At 45.8% G+C, this 16,809-nt stretch overlaps 1 protein-coding gene across 1 annotated transcript; it reads left to right on the plus strand.

Annotated features, from left to right (window-relative positions):
- The first annotated feature begins 3,352 nt into the window (after positions 1–3,352).
- Positions 3,353–16,607, plus strand: LOC136676708 (aldo-keto reductase family 1 member A1-A-like). Its single transcript, XM_066653894.1, has 10 exons — positions 3,353–3,456; positions 3,601–3,644; positions 7,896–8,050; positions 9,655–9,774; positions 10,475–10,626; positions 13,147–13,342; positions 14,172–14,368; positions 15,012–15,084; positions 15,653–15,739; positions 15,835–16,607. Exons 3-10 carry the CDS (start codon positions 7,961–7,963, stop codon positions 15,895–15,897), a joined length of 978 nt encoding a protein of 325 aa, XP_066509991.1. The 5' UTR covers positions 3,353–3,456; positions 3,601–3,644; positions 7,896–7,960; the 3' UTR covers positions 15,898–16,607.
- Positions 16,608–16,809: the final 202 nt, after the last annotated feature.

Consider the following 16,809-nt stretch of genomic DNA (forward strand, 5'->3'; position numbering starts at 1 on the left):
GGAGCAGAGTGAGAAACTGACAGCTGCTCTATTGATTAACTACTGGAAAGTCACAGTGATGGGAATGTACTGTACGGGTTTTAAAGGGAGCACATTTTCTAAAAGTAAGCATAGTTCTGGGTCTTAATGAAACGTCTGTGACCTGATTTTTTCAGTTTTATCTCAAATTAACTCTGCACCTGCCTTTACCTCCCACAGAACTGACCACCTCCTCCTTCCTCAGACTCATACATCACTAATATTCTACATTTACATTACTATAACCCCTTCATCTGTCGTCACTTCACTTTTACTTCTGTTCTGTTCTCTGTTGTGTCTCCGGTGTCGACCCGAGGAGCATGGGTTCCCCCTATGAGTCTTGGTTCCTTCCTCGTGCGCTGAGGGGGTTTGTCCTTGCCACTGTTGCCCTTGGCTCGCTCATAGGAGGCTGGGACCCGGATCTCTCTAAAACTGCTTTGTGACAACATTCTGTTGTGAAAATTTTATATAAATAAACTTTGATTGAGTGATTGATTTGGTCACAATTTAACAAGTATCCAGTCCCACAGCAGTGTTCTCCCCCTGTGTAAACAGCCCTGTTCAGAACGCCCGCTTTCAGCACCTGTTCCTTTAAATGATAATGAGCCACTCGCTGTTCACCCCGACCCCGAGCGCACAGCAGTGAGGAGCGAGGAGCAGAAGCTCTGGTTTTTAGCCGTTTTAACTCTGTTCTCTTTCTTCTCCGTTTTTACTCAGTGCTCTTATTTCTCCGTGCTCGTTGTGTCTGTTTTGCTGAGTTTAACCTCGTCTTTGTGCTCTCACATAAACACGGGTCCAGCGCTGTGATTGGATAGACTCAGACGAGGGGGCGGGGCCATTCTAAAGTGTCTGCACTTGACATGAGACACAGCACAAAATTTTCAGACTTAAGCAGGCCACAAAAACTGACATAGTGGTCTTGTTTCACAGTGTGTGGGTTGGTGGGCTACAGATCACCAAATGAATGTGTATAAGCACGGTGCTAAAATCCCCTTAGATTTGGGCAGGATGGCCCTGCCTTGATATGAACCAATATGGGTGTTTGTTAGCCTTAGATTTTTGGGCTGATAGTGTTCTCCTCCAAGTGTGTTGAAGTTCATTGACACTGTGTTAGAAGCAGTTTGAAAAGAACCCGTGTTTAGGAAGCCTATGCTTCTCCAGATCTGTTATCACCTGTCCATGACAGCGGCTATGAGAAATATGGAGAAATGTCAGTATAATGGAATAATAAATAGAAATCTGTTCCCAAAACATGTTTAAATGGGCTTTTGGGAATGTGTGAATGGTATGCATGATGTAATGCCTTCCGTCCGGGACTGTGAGAATGGAGATTTTCACTGTAATCAAGTGGCGTAAGGAAACACAAACTCATGGAGACGTCAGAGCTGAGATTAGGAGCCGAGAACATGTTCAGAGAGCTGTTGTCAAAGCAAAAACATAGAGACTCGTGACTAATCAGCGATTACAATAACACAGAGCTGTGGGCTTGTGTCTCTGACAGTGAATCAGCTCTGCTCTGGGCATAATCCAAATCCTAAAGGCCAGTACACTGTAGCTGCCAAGTTCTAGAACATTCTCCATGCTCACAGCTTATACCACGGAGTCCCAAAGCAAGGAGTCCATCGGTAAACCTGCTGACAGCTTACTGTATGACAACTCATACTAAAACAACTGGAGAGTATATCTCTCGAACCGCCATGTACTGTCCTCTTAACATCTCTTTAACGTTTAGCTTTTTTCCTCCTTGACATCTATGTAGATGCTCTTTAATAATTCAAAGGTTCCACCTTAATAATCTCTGTAGTTATTCCTTAAAATCTCTTTTGCGTCTCCTTAAAACCTCTGTTGATCCACTTTAATATCTCTGTACTTCCACCTTAACATCTCTGTAATATCTTCTTAATATCTGTAGTTCTAGGTTAACATCTTTGTAGTTTCTCCTTAGTTTCTCTGTAGTGTCTCTTTAATATGGCCTGGACAACACTGAGGTCAGATGGAGAGAGGGTGGAGTCTGTAGCCTGTGTCTCTTCATGCTCAGATGCTTCTTGAGAGAGAGAGAGAGAGAGAGAGTGTGTCCAGAAATTTCCTCTGGAGTTTGAGTGGAGGTCTCAGCGGCATCTCACACTGGACTCAGTACTGAGATTATAACACGGTTATAATCAGAGTTTTAATTACATCTGAGCTTGAAATCTTTCAACACTGCAGTGAGGAGCACGTTTCCACCAGAACACGTGCCCTTCTCCTTCTCCCTGGGCTCACACATGGAGCAAGCTTCAGAGAGGTCAGATCATGACTGCCATCTTGTGGCAGAGATGTGTGTTTCCTGGATTACACTGAAGAGTGGTCAGTCAAATTTCTCTAATTTTATGCAGAATCAAAGAAGGGATCAGTCATTTTTTACACAAAAAAGTGATAAAATAAATATATACATAGAGTCAAGCCCGAAATTATTCATACCCTTCTCAAACTGTCACAGTCTATGAGAAAATCCAATTCTATACCATTCCAAATTGTCCAAGCTGTTTTAAAGCGTCCTAATTACCCTGATTCATTGGGAACAGCTGTTTTAATCAACTCAGCAGGTGAAAAACAGCAGCTCTCTGCAGACAGTCACGACTAAAACTAAGGAGCTCACTAAGGACCTGCGGCTATGCATCGTGGCCGCTCACAAGTCAGGAAAGGGCTATAAGGCCGTATCAAAACGTTTTCAAGTTCCAGTGGCTACAGTGCAAAGAATTACTAAAAGATACAAGAAGTTCCGCACTGTGGAAAATTTCATACCAACACCATCCTGGTGAATCTGGGCTCTGCTGATGGCAACATCTCAAGGCAGACAGTCCAACGGACACTGCACACAGCTGGGTTCCACGGACGCAGACCGAGGAGGACTCCACTTCTCCAGAAAAGGCACACAAAAGCCCACTTAACCTTTGCAAATGCTCATCTGGACAAAGGAGAAGACTTCTGGTCTTGTGTTTTATGGTCAGATGAAACAAAAATTCAATTGTTTGGCCACAATGACGTGTCCTTCGTTTGGCGTAAAAAAGGAGAAGCCTTCAACCCTAAGAACACCATCCCCACTGTCAAACACAGTGGTGGGAACCTAATGTTTTGGGGTGTTTTTCAGCCCATGGACCAGGGAACTGAAAAAAGAGCAATACATCAAGATTCTCAACAACATCAGGCAGTCTGCAGAGAAACTTGGCCTTGGGAACCAGTGGACATTTCAGCACGACAACGACCCAAAACACACAGCAAAAGTGGTGAAGAAATGGTTAGCAGAATCTGTGGAGGGAGCTAAAGATCAGGGTGATGGCAACCTCAAAGAGTTGGAGCTCACTGCTAATGATCAATGGGCAAAAATACCAGTGGAGACATGCAAAAAGCATGTCAGCAATTACAGGAAGTGTTTGATTGCTGAAATAGTTACTGAGAAGGGTATGAATAATTTTGGACATGACTGTATATATATATATATATATTTTTAAACAAACCAGTTTATGCCCCAATAGAGCAGGTCCTCCATAGGGGGACATTCATCCATTCATTCATCCATCCATTCACCTTCTGTAACCTTTGCAGAGGCTTGGTGGGTCCTAAGCCTGACAAGAAACACTGGAGGCAAGGTAAGAACACACACTGGACAGAGCATAACACACTCACCCAGTCACTCACACACACACACATAAGGACAGTGTCACACTCTCACCCAGTCACTCACACTCTCACCCAGTCACTCACACTCTCACCCAGTCACTTTTCTCATATACAGCCTGTCTGTTTGAGTGATATATAAACAAAGACTTTGACCTGTGTGCCGTGCTAACCGTAGTCATTCTGAACAGGAGCAGCTCTGAAGGTAAGATCTGCATTAACTTCACACCAGAAAAGAGAGAGAGAGGAGATGTTTTACCCATGAAAACATGCCGGTGTGCTCTAAAAATACACTGCTTGTTTAAGCCGATAGGGAAAAGAGGTTTATTTGTTTGTATGTGCTGTGGTGTAAAGCCATATCTCTGCAATGTGCTTAAAAGGAGCATGAAATTCTGTCCTGCTCACAAAGTCAGGCAAGAAATGACCTACATCATTTCACTCAGTAATGAGAAAACAGTGTGGCAGCCAGTCTTAGAGCAGTGAAAGCAGCCAAACATATGTGTGCTATTACAATGATATGGAAGGTAACGTTACACGGTGTTTACTCAAGGTGTATTGGCGTGTTATCGTCGTTGTTGTTGTTTGGGACAAACGGATAAAAACAAACGTGATCTCTGCTGCAGCTGGAGATTTTACAGATGGAGAGTTGGTGCTGGTCGTCTGCGTGGCGTAGAGTGACGACTCTCTCTGGACAATCAGCGCTCTGCAAGGTTTACACGCTACAGTTTAGTCCCTACTCGACTCACTCTGAACCACGAAAGCAAAGGATGTTGAGGGAGGAGACCTCACTACCACCCCCTCACACATACACAGGTCACAACTGCCTCTAAACACAAGCTGTGCACCTTAAAGAAGCTGAATTGACTGGCACAGGGCAACCGTGACATAACCGTTAGGGAAATGGGATTAGGACTGAAGCGTCTCTGGTTTAATCCCCTCAGCCAGCAGGAACATTGGGGGAACAGCACTGTCTCCTCCCTCAACATCCACAGCTGAGATGCCCATGAGGAAGACAACTGCTTTGTGGGGGCTGAGTCGGCAACCTGTTGCTCTAGTTGTGTGTGTATGTGTGTATGTGTGTGTTTTGTTTACTGCTATGCAGCGGTACACTTATGTTGTACTAGAGTGCACTGACCATAAAATCAGGTTTATGTTTTACCTTCATGTTTCTGATTATAAAACTTGATTACTGAGTTTTGAACCCTTTTTCACTGGAAATCCAGTTTAAAAAATGCAGCTTCTGGCTTCAGAACTGATCTTTAAATGCAGCTCATGAAGGAATGCAAAGTTGTAGACTCTGTGTTGGATGTAAAAGGTGAACAAATCAGTAAGGACAGGAGCCATTCTCACCAACAGAAGAAAGACAGCTGCGATGTTCACCTGATATAGTAAACTAAACATCCACAAAACTAGAGATACACGTTTTTCTTTGGACTGCGACTGTAAAAAAAGGTGTTGCAATCCAGATATGACTTCCTCAAACAGTCCCATGACTAGCTGTAGAAGCTTGCATTCCCAGATAGATTATGCATTTGGGTGACTTCTGGCAGAGGTACGGTGCTAGTGGCCTAATGTCGGTGCTGTAAACTGCATGTGAACTGCACGTGGTCTACATATCGTCTCTGTCTAAAGAACATGCATCTCAGTGTTTGTGATGTTTAGTTTACCTCATCATTTGAACACAGCAGCTGTCCTTCACACTGTGTGAACATTTCACGATGAATGGAACAATAGAAATGCTTCAAAATTCCTTGGGAATTAATTTTTTTACATTGATTCCGCTGAAAGTTAGTTTTTTCCTTCTCTTGTAAAGTTACTATTTTGGAGATACATGTTTTTCTTTGGGGCGGCACAGTGGTGCAGCAGCTAGTGTCGCAGTCACACAGCTCCAGGGTCCAGGAGGTTGTGGGTTCGATTCCTGCTCCGGGTGACTGTCTGTGAGGAGTGTGGTGTGTTCTCCCTGTGTCTGCGTGGGTTTCCTCCGGGTGACTGTCTGTGAGGAGTGTGGTGTGTTCTCCCTGTGTCTGCGTGGGTTTCCTCCGGGTGACTGTCTGTGAGGAGTGTGGTGTGTTCTCCCTGTGTCTGCGTGGGTTTCCTCCGGGTGACTGTCTGTGAGGAGTGTGGTGTGTTCTCTCTGTGTCTGCGCGGGTTTCCTCTGGGTGACTGTCTGTGAGGAGTGTGGTGTGTTCTCTCTGTGTCTGTGTGGGTTATGCATTAATATGCATAATTTCACGTGTTAGTACCCAGCTCTTCACGTGCAATATTCAGGTGCCTGTTGTGACCCTGAAGACATTCTTTATTTGGCCAGGCTGACAATGGGCCTCTCTTCCCAGTCCTCTTTTCCCAAGAGACTAAAATTTAGGGAGTCAGAAATACACTTCAAGGCCACAAACAGAAGCTACAGATCAGCGCCTCCGTGACCAACACTAAGATGTCAGTGTGTTACAATCCTGGAGTGCACATCTGTTCAAGGTTAGAATGTGTAAATATCAAGTTATCATGCCTTATAATGAAGTTAGCTTATAATATGTCTTTAGGAGTAATTATCATATGAGTTAGTAGTGCAGAATCAAGCAAAAATGTTTAACTACATGTGTAAGTAATACATAATGTAAATGCTGGTTAGTCATTCATATAAATGTATATAAGGTACAGGATTTCACACAATGAGTATGCTAATTTAACTAATCATCATTTAAGGATATTTGTCAACAAACACAAAGTAATAAAATTGTTTTCTACAACATTTCCTCCGGGTGACTGTCTGTGAGGAGTGTGGTGTGTTCTCCCTGTGTCTGCGTGGGTTTCCTCCGGGTGAATGTCTGTGAGGAGTGTGGTGTGTTCTCTCTGTGTCTGCATGGGTTTCCTCCTGGTGACTGTCTTGAGGAGTGTGGTGTGTTCTCTCTGTGTCTTCATGGGTTTCCTCCGGGTGACTGTCTTGAGGAGTGTAGTGTGTTCTCCCTGTGTCTGCGTGGGCTTCCTCCGGGTGACTGTCTGTGAGGAGTGTGGTGTGTTCTCCCTGTGTCTGCGTGGGTTTCCTCCGGGTGACTGTCTGTGAGGAGTGTGGTGTGTTCTCTCTGTCTGCGTGGGTTTCCTCCGGGTGACTGTCTGTGAGGAGTGTGGTGTGTTCTCTCTGTGTCTGCATGGGTTTCCTCCTGGTGACTGTCTTGAGGAGTGTGGTGTGTTCTCTCTGTGTCTGCATGGGTTTCCTCCGGGTGACTGTCTTGAGGAGTGTGGTGTGTTCTCCCTGTGTCTGCGTGGGTTTCCTCCGGGTGACTGTCTGTGAGGAGTGTGGTGTGTTCTCTCTGTGTCTGCGTGGGTTTCCTCCGGGTGACTGTCTGTGAGGAGTGTGGTGTGTTCTCTCTGTGTCTGCGTGGGTTTCCTCCGGGTGACTGTCTGTGAGGAGTGTGGTGTGTTCTCTCTGTGTCTGCGTGGGTTTCCTCCGGGTGACTGTCTGTGAGGAGTGTGGTGTGTTCTCCCTGTGTCTGCGTATGTTTCCTCCGGGTGACTGTCTGTGAGGAGTGTGGTGTGTTCTCTCTGTGTCTGCGTGGGTTTCCTCCGGGTGACTGTCTGAGAGGAGTGTGGCGTGTTCTCCCTGTGTCTGCGTATGTTTCCTCCGGGTGACTGTCTGTGAGGAGTGTGGTGTGTTCTCTCTGTGTCTGCGTGGGTTTCCTCCGGGTGACTGTCTGTGAGGAGTGTGGTGTGTTCTCTCTGTGTCTGCGTGGGTTTCCTCCGGGTGCTCTGTTTTTTTCCACAGTTCTAAAAAAAAAAAAAAAAAGCATCCGTAGGTGTGTGTGTGAGTGAATGTGTGAGTGTGTGTCGCCTTGTGAATGTCTGGTGCCCCCTCCAGGGTGTGTTCCCACCTTGTGCCGAGTGATTCCATGTAGGCTACGGACCCACCGCGACCCTGAAATGGATAAGCGCTACAGACAATGAATGAGTGAACGTTTTTCTTTGGACAGCAACCATATTGAAAACGTGTTTGATCCACATTTTAAAACACTCCTCGCCCACTGTGGAAGGAATATGTCGGTGCTGACTTTGTGAGAGAAGAGTAGCACAAGCAGTGACTTCTGTTGACAGGACCTTGATCTGATGTTTACGTGGCCCTCGTGACAAGAGACAGGAGTCTGCTCAGGTGTCGTCACTCCATGCTGAAAGTGAACCAGTGAAACTGGAGAATAATTTTGCTATTTGCATTGTCATATTTCACTGTTTTATAGACCTACAACTCCATCGCTGCAGAAGGAAGGTCCCTCCCTATATTTCCTGAGAGGAAACACCCCGAATGATAATGGCTTTGATTACCACGACCCTCAGCAATGGTCAGCAGATGCCAGTGTTGGGGCTGGGAACGTGGAAAAGTGCAGCAGGTCAGGTGTGTATGAACATGGGTCTGAAATCAATGACCGACACTGCTTCCAGAATTAACCATTAACCAGATCTAGTCACAGATTTGTGAAACTTACACTGACCTTAAATCTCATCAGACTTCACTGTCTTTGTAAATATGACCAGGTGTAGAGACCCGTCTTCTTCCCCAGTTTAATGGGGATATTTTAACATGGTGATTTTGTATAACAAGCGGGAGGAAGTCTTAGTCTCTAACCAGTTTATAGAAAAGCTGTTTAAAATTATCCACAGGTTATCACCCCCGAGAAGCTAAAGAAGCTGGAACCATGTCGATCAGATCAAAGTAAACCAGGGCTCACTCTCACATGTTTAACTTTATGGGGAGAATCTTTATTACGTAGATCAGTTCAACTTGACCCTTTAGTCCTAGTTATTAGACTGGGGGAAATAACTGTAACCCTAGGTTTTTTGACCCTAGGACCCCAAACATAAAGTACACTAATGATGCTTATCCACTGCATGGTTTTCACTCTGCTGGACTCTCTTCTCTGTTTGGTCCCTGGTTCATTTACCACTCCCACAGCTCCCTCCAGAAATGTATCTTGTCTCTAACCCCCATCTCTAAGGGGAAGAGTGGTCTTTGGAAACCACAACAACGGCGGTGGTAACGTTAAGCGGTGTTTACTCATGGTGTATCGGCGTGTTGTTGTTGTTTGGGAGTGAACACAGCTCCGTCATCAGTTCAGACAGATCAGTAGAGTTTGTTCCTTCCTTGTTGCAGCGTCCAGCTCTCGCTGGATTCTTTCATCAGCCACCGATCCAAGGAGCGTTTGAACCTCTTCAAAAGTAATTTTACGAGCTGCCGTCGTGAGTCGGATAAAAACAAACGTGATCTCTGCTGCAGCAGGAGATTTTACAGATGGAGAGTTGGTGCTGGTCGTCTGCGTTGCGTGGCGTAGAGTGACGACTCTCTCTGGACAATCAGCGCTCTGCAAGGTTTACACGCCACGGTTTAGTCCCTACTTGACTCGCTCTGAACCACGAGAGAACAGCCACTAAACAAAAACCCACTTCCAGAACCCATGTTGGCCTGCATCATGCTGAGTGTTATGGAGAGAGTGAGTTCTACGAGCTCATCAAAGCTAATGTGTGATGTTGAATTTTGTGAACATGTCTTAAAGTGACATTGTTGTTTTTTTGTCCTCCTGTCTGCCCCAGGTTTAGCACTTTACTGCCTAGAGTAGATAACACTGTGGAGACGGTAGACACTCACAGTGGATCTATGTCCCCAAACTATGAACATGAGCACTAGGTAAAGACTGAAAGAACAAGATCACGAGTAGAAGCAGGTTGCTGGACACACTCTCTGAACTCTGGGAGGAGCTTGGAGGAGAGCTGCTACTCCTTCACATTAAGAGGAGGTAGCTAAGGTGGTTTGGTTATCGGGGAAAAACTCAAGAGGAACTACAAGAGGTTGCATGGGACAGAGACCTCTGGGTTTCTTTGCCTGCCACGTTTCCACCGCAGGATCGAGCGAGAGAAGAGAACATAAGGGAGATGGGAGCAGACCCTAATACTGCTGCTGTATGAGTCTGTGACATTTCTGAATTGGTGTCTTGGTGTTTTTAGGTGAAACAAGCAGTGTTGTCTGCACTGGACTGTGGCTACAGACACATCGACTGTGCTGCGGCGTACGGTAACGAACAGGAGGTCGGACAGGCCATAGCTGACCGAGTCGGACCAGGGAAGGTAACAAACTGAGGGTGCTATCCACACAGGAGTTAATAAATCAGGCCTTTATTCATTGTGTGCAAAGTAGGAAAACACCAGTTCATCACAAGGCTTCACACACTCACCCAGTCACTGACGCACTACTCACCCGAGATGGGGAATAAGCCCCTAACCTTTAGACGCTGGTGCTGTACTGTCCCTATAGGTCAACTGCCCACAGGTGAGTGACTGGGTGAGTGTGTGAGTGACTGGGTGAGTGTGTGAAACTCAGAACTACCACGACACTGATCATGATAAAGTGGTTTCAGAATGAATGAATAAATACATGTTCGATTGGACGGGGGCTGTTTATGAACAGAAACGTTGAATAACTTTCAAACTGGAGCAGTTTTATAATAATTATTAGAAAGCTGTTAAAAGGAAATATGATGCAACACAGTCTCCTGTCCCAGGCGTTTGGAACATGCTACAGGCAACAAATTTGCATCATTACACAACTTTTAAAAAGCCTCCTTGTATCTCCACTCACTGATCATTCTCTCAGCTCCACTTCACCACAAAGGAGCACTCTGTAGCCCTCCATTCTTTATTCCCCACAGAGCAGGCGTGATTCAGGTATCAGATCATACCTGCCCTGTGGGGGTCCTGTGGGGATATTGTATCCTGTGCTGTTTGTGACATCCCAACATTTCTGGATGTGATGTTCTCTCCTCTCCAGCCGCTGAGACGAGAAGATGTATTTGTGACGTCAAAGTTGTGGAACACCCAGCACCACCCTGATGACGTGGAGGCAGCCTGTAAGAAGACTTTATCTGACCTCGGGCTTAAATTTATGGACCTGTATCTTATGCACTGGCCAATGGCATTTGAGTATGTTTTCTACATCTTTATATTACCATAATTACACAAAGAGTAATAACCTTGAGTGTTTTCAACCCTTGAGAACAGATGTCAATGCAAAAAGAAGTGAAATCTTAAACTTGCTGCTCTTGTCTGTGAACTAGGCTCAGGACAGTTTTGTACAGTACCTCCTTCCGTCCTCTAGGATTCAGTAGGGAGGTAAACTTGGACTGTGAATAAATACAAGTAGCCAAGTAGGAAGTACTGAAAAAATAGGCATGTACAAGATGAAATGTACCTCCCCCTGGTGGTCAGTGAGAGTAGCTGGTTGCAGTTGGAGGGGAGGGTAGAAAAGTGCCATCAACAGGGACAGTAGCCACCTGCAGCCCACGTGTGCTCTGGCAGATCTCACGGCATTTCACGACATGTACTACATCATATTTAAAATAATAAAGTAAATAAACTCACTCTACGAGAGATCATGGCGTTATTACTTTACACACATGGTCTTTAAGAGAGATAACTGAGACTTACATTTGAGAACTAAAAGAAACGTTTCAGTGGAGCTTCTAGCCAATGAGGATTAAGATCTGTCATCATCAGGCTGCCTCTCATCTCCCGCAGCTCCTGCAGAGCAACTGCAGTGGCTGGCTCTGGAGCAGCAGCAGCCTTGCACTCGCGAGATTATAACGCCATCATGACATACCACAGGTGCAGACGCAAGTCAGGCCAAAAAAAAAAAACAGTATTCACCACTGAAACAGACAGTGATTGGTAAATTAGTACCTGACTTCACTGATGCTTAGGGGGCTAAATGCAATCCAGCTGTATCCACAAACCCTTCTTTCTGACCTGCAGTGGAAGTAGGGATGAGAGCTTTGCTTAATGGTTCAGCTCTCTCTTGTTCTTCTCGCCCCCTACTTGGAGAGAGCATGCCATCTTTCTGTTAGAGATAACCATGGCCTCAGGACTTCACAGCCATCTACAACTCTCCAAAAGTGTCCGGATCAGAATTTGAACCAGTAATCTCCGGGACCGGGTTAGAGGCAAACTGTGTGCCACTCACAATCATGTTGTTTGGATGTTTTTTTTTGTTTTTTTTTTTTTTCCTCCAATTTTCAAGTGTGGATTTCTAAAAGGCTGAGCTGATCCTTCCTCCCAGCTCAGTAACCACTTCTGCCGTAGCACTTGAACATTAGAACGTGCACATCCACTGAAGCTAAGCAGGTTTGGGTCTGGGACAGTACTTGTAAGGGTAAGATTTTCTAAGCCCCTTTCACACAGGCACAGTCGCCCAGAAATGTTCCCAAGTTTACCCAGGTTTTAGGTGGACTTTATACTCCTGGCACCTTAGTAAAGAATCAGAGTCTCTTGTGTATCTTCTGTATGCACTGCACAGTCACCATCTCATGCCTAAAGCATGAGGCACATTTCGCACTGCAAGAGCACGTCTGACACAGATAATTTCCCACTGTACCGGAGTTCCTCCAGAGTTCCTCTAGATTAATATAAACACTCCCATCCTCTGGATGAGATCCAAAATCAAGGTCATGACACTCTGAGGTCATTAAATATCCCAGGGCATTTCCTGAAAAGAGTCAGAGTGTGACCTTAGTGTCTGGAATAATCTGACCCTGTGGTCCCGTCTGGCCTCCGCCTTCGTTAACCAGCTTACAACACCTCCAGAAGGCTCAGCAGTTAAGTCTGCCATTCCAGACCCACCCACCTCCAAGCCAGCTATACAGTCCTACCTTACCCTTTACTATCAACAACCGTAAATCCACACTGGCCTCACTGGTGACTAAGACTGTACCTAGCCCCACTGGCACCGTTAATGCATATTCAGTCCCACCATTTCTATGTGATCTTTACATGCTACACAACCAACAATCACAACAGAAGCTCTACGGTGTACTTTCCCCAAGTAATCTGTGCTCTCCTTATCCACAACCACTCACTGGGCCTTTCTGCTGTTTCTGAAAACTCCTTCACAGCTGCCCTTAGTTTCCGGCCCCTGATGCACAAGCAGGGATGTGGCAGACTTGGCTAAATATCCCCTAACACTTATCTCCACTGGTCTAACATGTGCCTGCCACCCGTATTCCCTCACCTCAGCCGCCAAGTCCACGTACTTCTGTTTTTTTTCCTTTCGAATGCTTCGAATGAACTATCCGTTTACTTTCAGAGTACAGCCCCATGTCTGGCCTCAGTGTAGTTGACACGATGCACTCTGGGACCCGCAGCTTTTTTCTTAAAACTACCATCAATTTCCAATCTCGTGCTTCACCACATCTACCAATATTTATAGCCTTCACACGATCTTGAAAACACCCCCCTCCCTTTTAGAACTGTTGAAAAGGAAGGAACAAAGTCCTGGAGATAAAACGAGGCTTATGAAATCAACACAATTTTTCTTTGTTATAGTTTATGTAGGTATTGGTTGATGCTCCCCCTACTGACGCAATGTTGAAATGGCTGTGGTGGCTTTGCTGACATTATTTTTTAATGAATTGTTCTGTAACACGGTGTCGTCTGTACTCGTGTTTTCAGGAGGGGAGTTGAGCTGATGCCCAGGAGACCTGACGGCTCTATTCGATACTCAGACACCCACTATAAAGACACATGGGCAGCCATGGAGAAACTGGTGGACCAGGGGCTGGTCAGATCCATCGGTGTGTCTAACTTTAACGCCAGACAGATTGATGATATCTTCAGTGTTGGAAAACACAAACCAGTGGTCAACCAGGTATCATTTAAAAATATCATGTACATCAGTACAGTCAGTGCCAGAGCTTTACCTCAGAGACATATGTCCATTCTCCTGGAGTGAGGACCTGAAAGTGTTGATTTAAATGAGGTCCCTCCAGATTCATCCATTTCTTCCAAACAAGATTCACCTGGAAATGACTCACCGAAACCTACCTCTAAATCAATCTTTTGCAGCAATCTGAAGACAATTCAGAAAAACATTCAGAGCATAGATCTTTTTGTGAGTTGGTGACCCCTGTGGTGGAAATATGTAACTGCACTGTGTCTGCATGGGTTTCCTCCAGGTGAAAAAACTCTGTGAGGAGTGTGGTGTGTTCTCTCTTTGTCTCTGAGGAAACCCACGCAGACACAGGGAGAGAACACACCACACTCCTCACAGACAGTCACCCGGAGGAAACCCACGCAGACAGAGAGAACACACCACACTCCTCACAGACAGTCACCCGGAGGAAACCCACGCAGACACAGAGAGAACACACCACACTCCTCGCAGACAATCACCCGGAGGAAACCCACGCAGACACAGAGAGAACACACCACACTCCTCACAGACAGGCACCCGGAGGAAACCCACGCAGACACAGAGAGAACACACCACACTCCTCACAGACAGGCACCCGGATGGGACTTGAACCCACAACCTCCAGGACCCTGGAGCTGTGTATCTGCGACACCTACCTGCTGCACCACTGTGCTGCCCATGGTCGAATTTTGCAGTTTTGAAGAAACAGTTAAGAATAGGGTTCCACACTCCTCCACCTCTGCCCGTGTAAACTGATAATTCTCCTTCTGCCTCATTTTTTAAGGTGGAGTGTCACCCGTACCTGACCCAGTCTGAGCTGCTGTCTCACTGTCGGAGTCGAGGCCTGGTTCTGACTCCCTATAGTCCACTGGGTTCCCCTGATCGACCCTGGGCCTCTTCGGAGGAGCCACTGCTGCTGGACGACGCCAGAATCGTGTCCATGGCCAAACGCTACGACAAAACCCCAGCCCAGATCATCAGGTTAGCGACATGCTAAAGGAGCACTCAATCACTGTCTCCAGTGACTCTTCTTCAGGTTATGATACAGTCATTACACTGACACCTAGTGGCCATGGTGTGTCAGAGACTCTAATGTCATGGTGTGACAGAGTACTAAATGTATTTTAAACATTACTGGACTACTAATGGACTCCAGTCCTGCAGATCTACAAAGTGCATGTTTATTAACAGTGGAGTTGATAAAATACAGAAGATTAGTGTGTGCAACTTTATTTTGGGTCTATGTATTTACTGGTCATCATTTTTAATAATGATGTATACTCTGATTAGTCATAACATTATGACCACCTCCTTGTTTCTACACTCGCTGTCCATTCTCTCAGGTCCACAAGAGCACTTCGTAGTTCTACAATTAGAACTAAAAAAAAAAAAAAAAAAAATAGACTGTAGTTCACCTGTTGCTCTGCATACCTTGTTTCCACCACCACATCCCACCTGCTCTGTGGGGGTCCTGAGCGCTGAGGAACAAGGGGAAAGGGCGTTAACAACGTATGCAGAGCAACAGACTGTAGAACTACACAGTGCTTCTGTGTGAACAGTGAGTGTAGAAACAAGGCGGTGGTTATGTTATGGTTTATATGGTGTATGTTTTACCTTTATACAGGTGGCATGTACAGAGGGGAGTCTCCTGTATTCCCAAAAGTGTCACTCCATCCAGGATTAAAGAAAATATTGAGGTAAGCTGCGGACTGGGTGATGGTTTGGAGGGTGATTCCATTTCAAAACTGACGACACCTGGACATTACCGCCCTCTGGTGGCCATTCCCAATATATCAGAAAGTCTCTCACTCTGTAAAACACAGGAAAGTGACCTATCAGTTCAGGCCATAGTGCTGCACACAGAGGAGTTTGTTCTCCGCATTTAACCCAGTCCATGCAGCGAAACACACATTTACACACACTAGTGAACACTAGGGGGCAGTGAGCACACATGCCCGGAGCAGCCCTAGCCACAGCGCCAAGGGAGCAGTTGGGGGTTAGGTGCCTTGCTCAAGGGCATTTCAGTTATGACCTGCTGGCTCTGGGGATCGAACCAGTTACACGCCCAGTTCCCTCACCACCAGGCCACGGCTGCCCCATTACTATCTACTATAGGGTTCTCATGGCTGAACGCCATTAAATCCTCACAGAAATGATGCCACAGCTAGTGGGAAGCCTTCTAATGAGAGTAGAAACTGTTTTTGGAACAAAAGCAGGTGTCCACCAAGGTTTTGGCGACTCACGTCTCTTCCTCCCTCGCTGCAGGTGTTTGATTTTGAGCTCTGTGATGAGGACATGAAGCAAATGGAGTCCTTTAACAGAAACGAGAGACTCATCATTCCCAAAACAGAGGTGAGTTCTCCACCGTTTTTTTAAGAATAAAGAGTGCTATAAAAAGATTCTGGGCGTGAGATGTGTGGCTGATTGTGTTCTCTCTCTCTCTGCAGAAGGATGGACAGAAGGTGTGGAGGGATGCCAGCCATCCTCATTTTCCTTTTCATGATGCATGACCAGCGCCAGCAGAATTAGCCCTCAGCAGAAAACACTGGAATCTGGAGTTTTCTCGTCTCTCTTCGCCCCACTCTCTTCACAAAGATTTTAAGTAATTTCAGTAGCGGTCACATGAAGGGGACTCATTCTCACACCTTTCCTCAAGTTCTGGTTCTTAATGAAAATTCTGTGAACTGCTTTGGTCAACAAACCACAAGGGTCAAACCCCACAGCCCTGTTCAGAATGCCCGCTTTCAGCACCTGTTCCTTTAAATGATAATGAGCCGCTCGCTGTTCACCCCGACCCCGAGCGCACAGCAGTGAGGAGCGAAGAGCAGAAGCTCTGGTTTTTAGCCGTTTTCACTCCGTTCTCTTTCTTCTCCGTTTTTACTCAGTGCTCTTATTTCTCCGCGCTCGTTGTGTGTTTTGCTGCGTTTAACATCGTCATAAACACGGATCCAGCACTGTGATTGGACAGACTCAGATGAGGGGGCGGGGCCATTGACATCAGAAATGGAGCAGAATCATAACTTGTTTCATCCCATGTGTTCTGACTTAGACAATACAGACAACTGACCGGGAGTGTGTGTGTGGGGGGGGGGTGCTTGTTCCACAGTGTGGAGGTTGGTGGGCAACAGATCTCCATATTAATGTGAACTTACACTGAACAAATTAAATACATATATTTTTCATAACCTGTCCCCATTTAACAGATTACAACTGAAACAGTTCACACATTTAAACTCATTACAAACTGTTTTGAAAAGGAAGGTGGTTTTTGTGAAAGTAAAACCTAAAATAAAAAGTTTTACACAAGCTACTTTTGCCATGTATCATTTCTCCTGCGGCTGGTTCTAGTTCCAATGGTTATTACAGGGTCCCTAAGCACGGCCTTAATCAAGAGCAGAAATGTGCAGATTCTGAGGTTTAGA

The sequence above is a fragment of the Hoplias malabaricus genome, chromosome X2 (genome assembly GCF_029633855.1).
Source record: "Hoplias malabaricus isolate fHopMal1 chromosome X2, fHopMal1.hap1, whole genome shotgun sequence".
Classification (NCBI taxonomy): Eukaryota; Metazoa; Chordata; class Actinopteri; order Characiformes; family Erythrinidae; genus Hoplias; species Hoplias malabaricus.

Excerpts from the sequence above, each read along its gene's own strand:
- LOC136676708 (XM_066653894.1), top strand. The coding sequence starts at position 7,961 with ATGATAATGGCTTTGATTACCACGACCCTCAGCAATGGTCAGCAGATG. Across the intron at positions 9,775-10,474 it reads ACCGAGTCGGACCAGGGAAG|CCGCTGAGACGAGAAGATGT; the intron begins GTAACAAACTGA and ends TCTCCTCTCCAG. Across the intron at positions 15,085-15,652 it reads GGATTAAAGAAAATATTGAG|GTGTTTGATTTTGAGCTCTG; the intron begins GTAAGCTGCGGA and ends CCCTCGCTGCAG.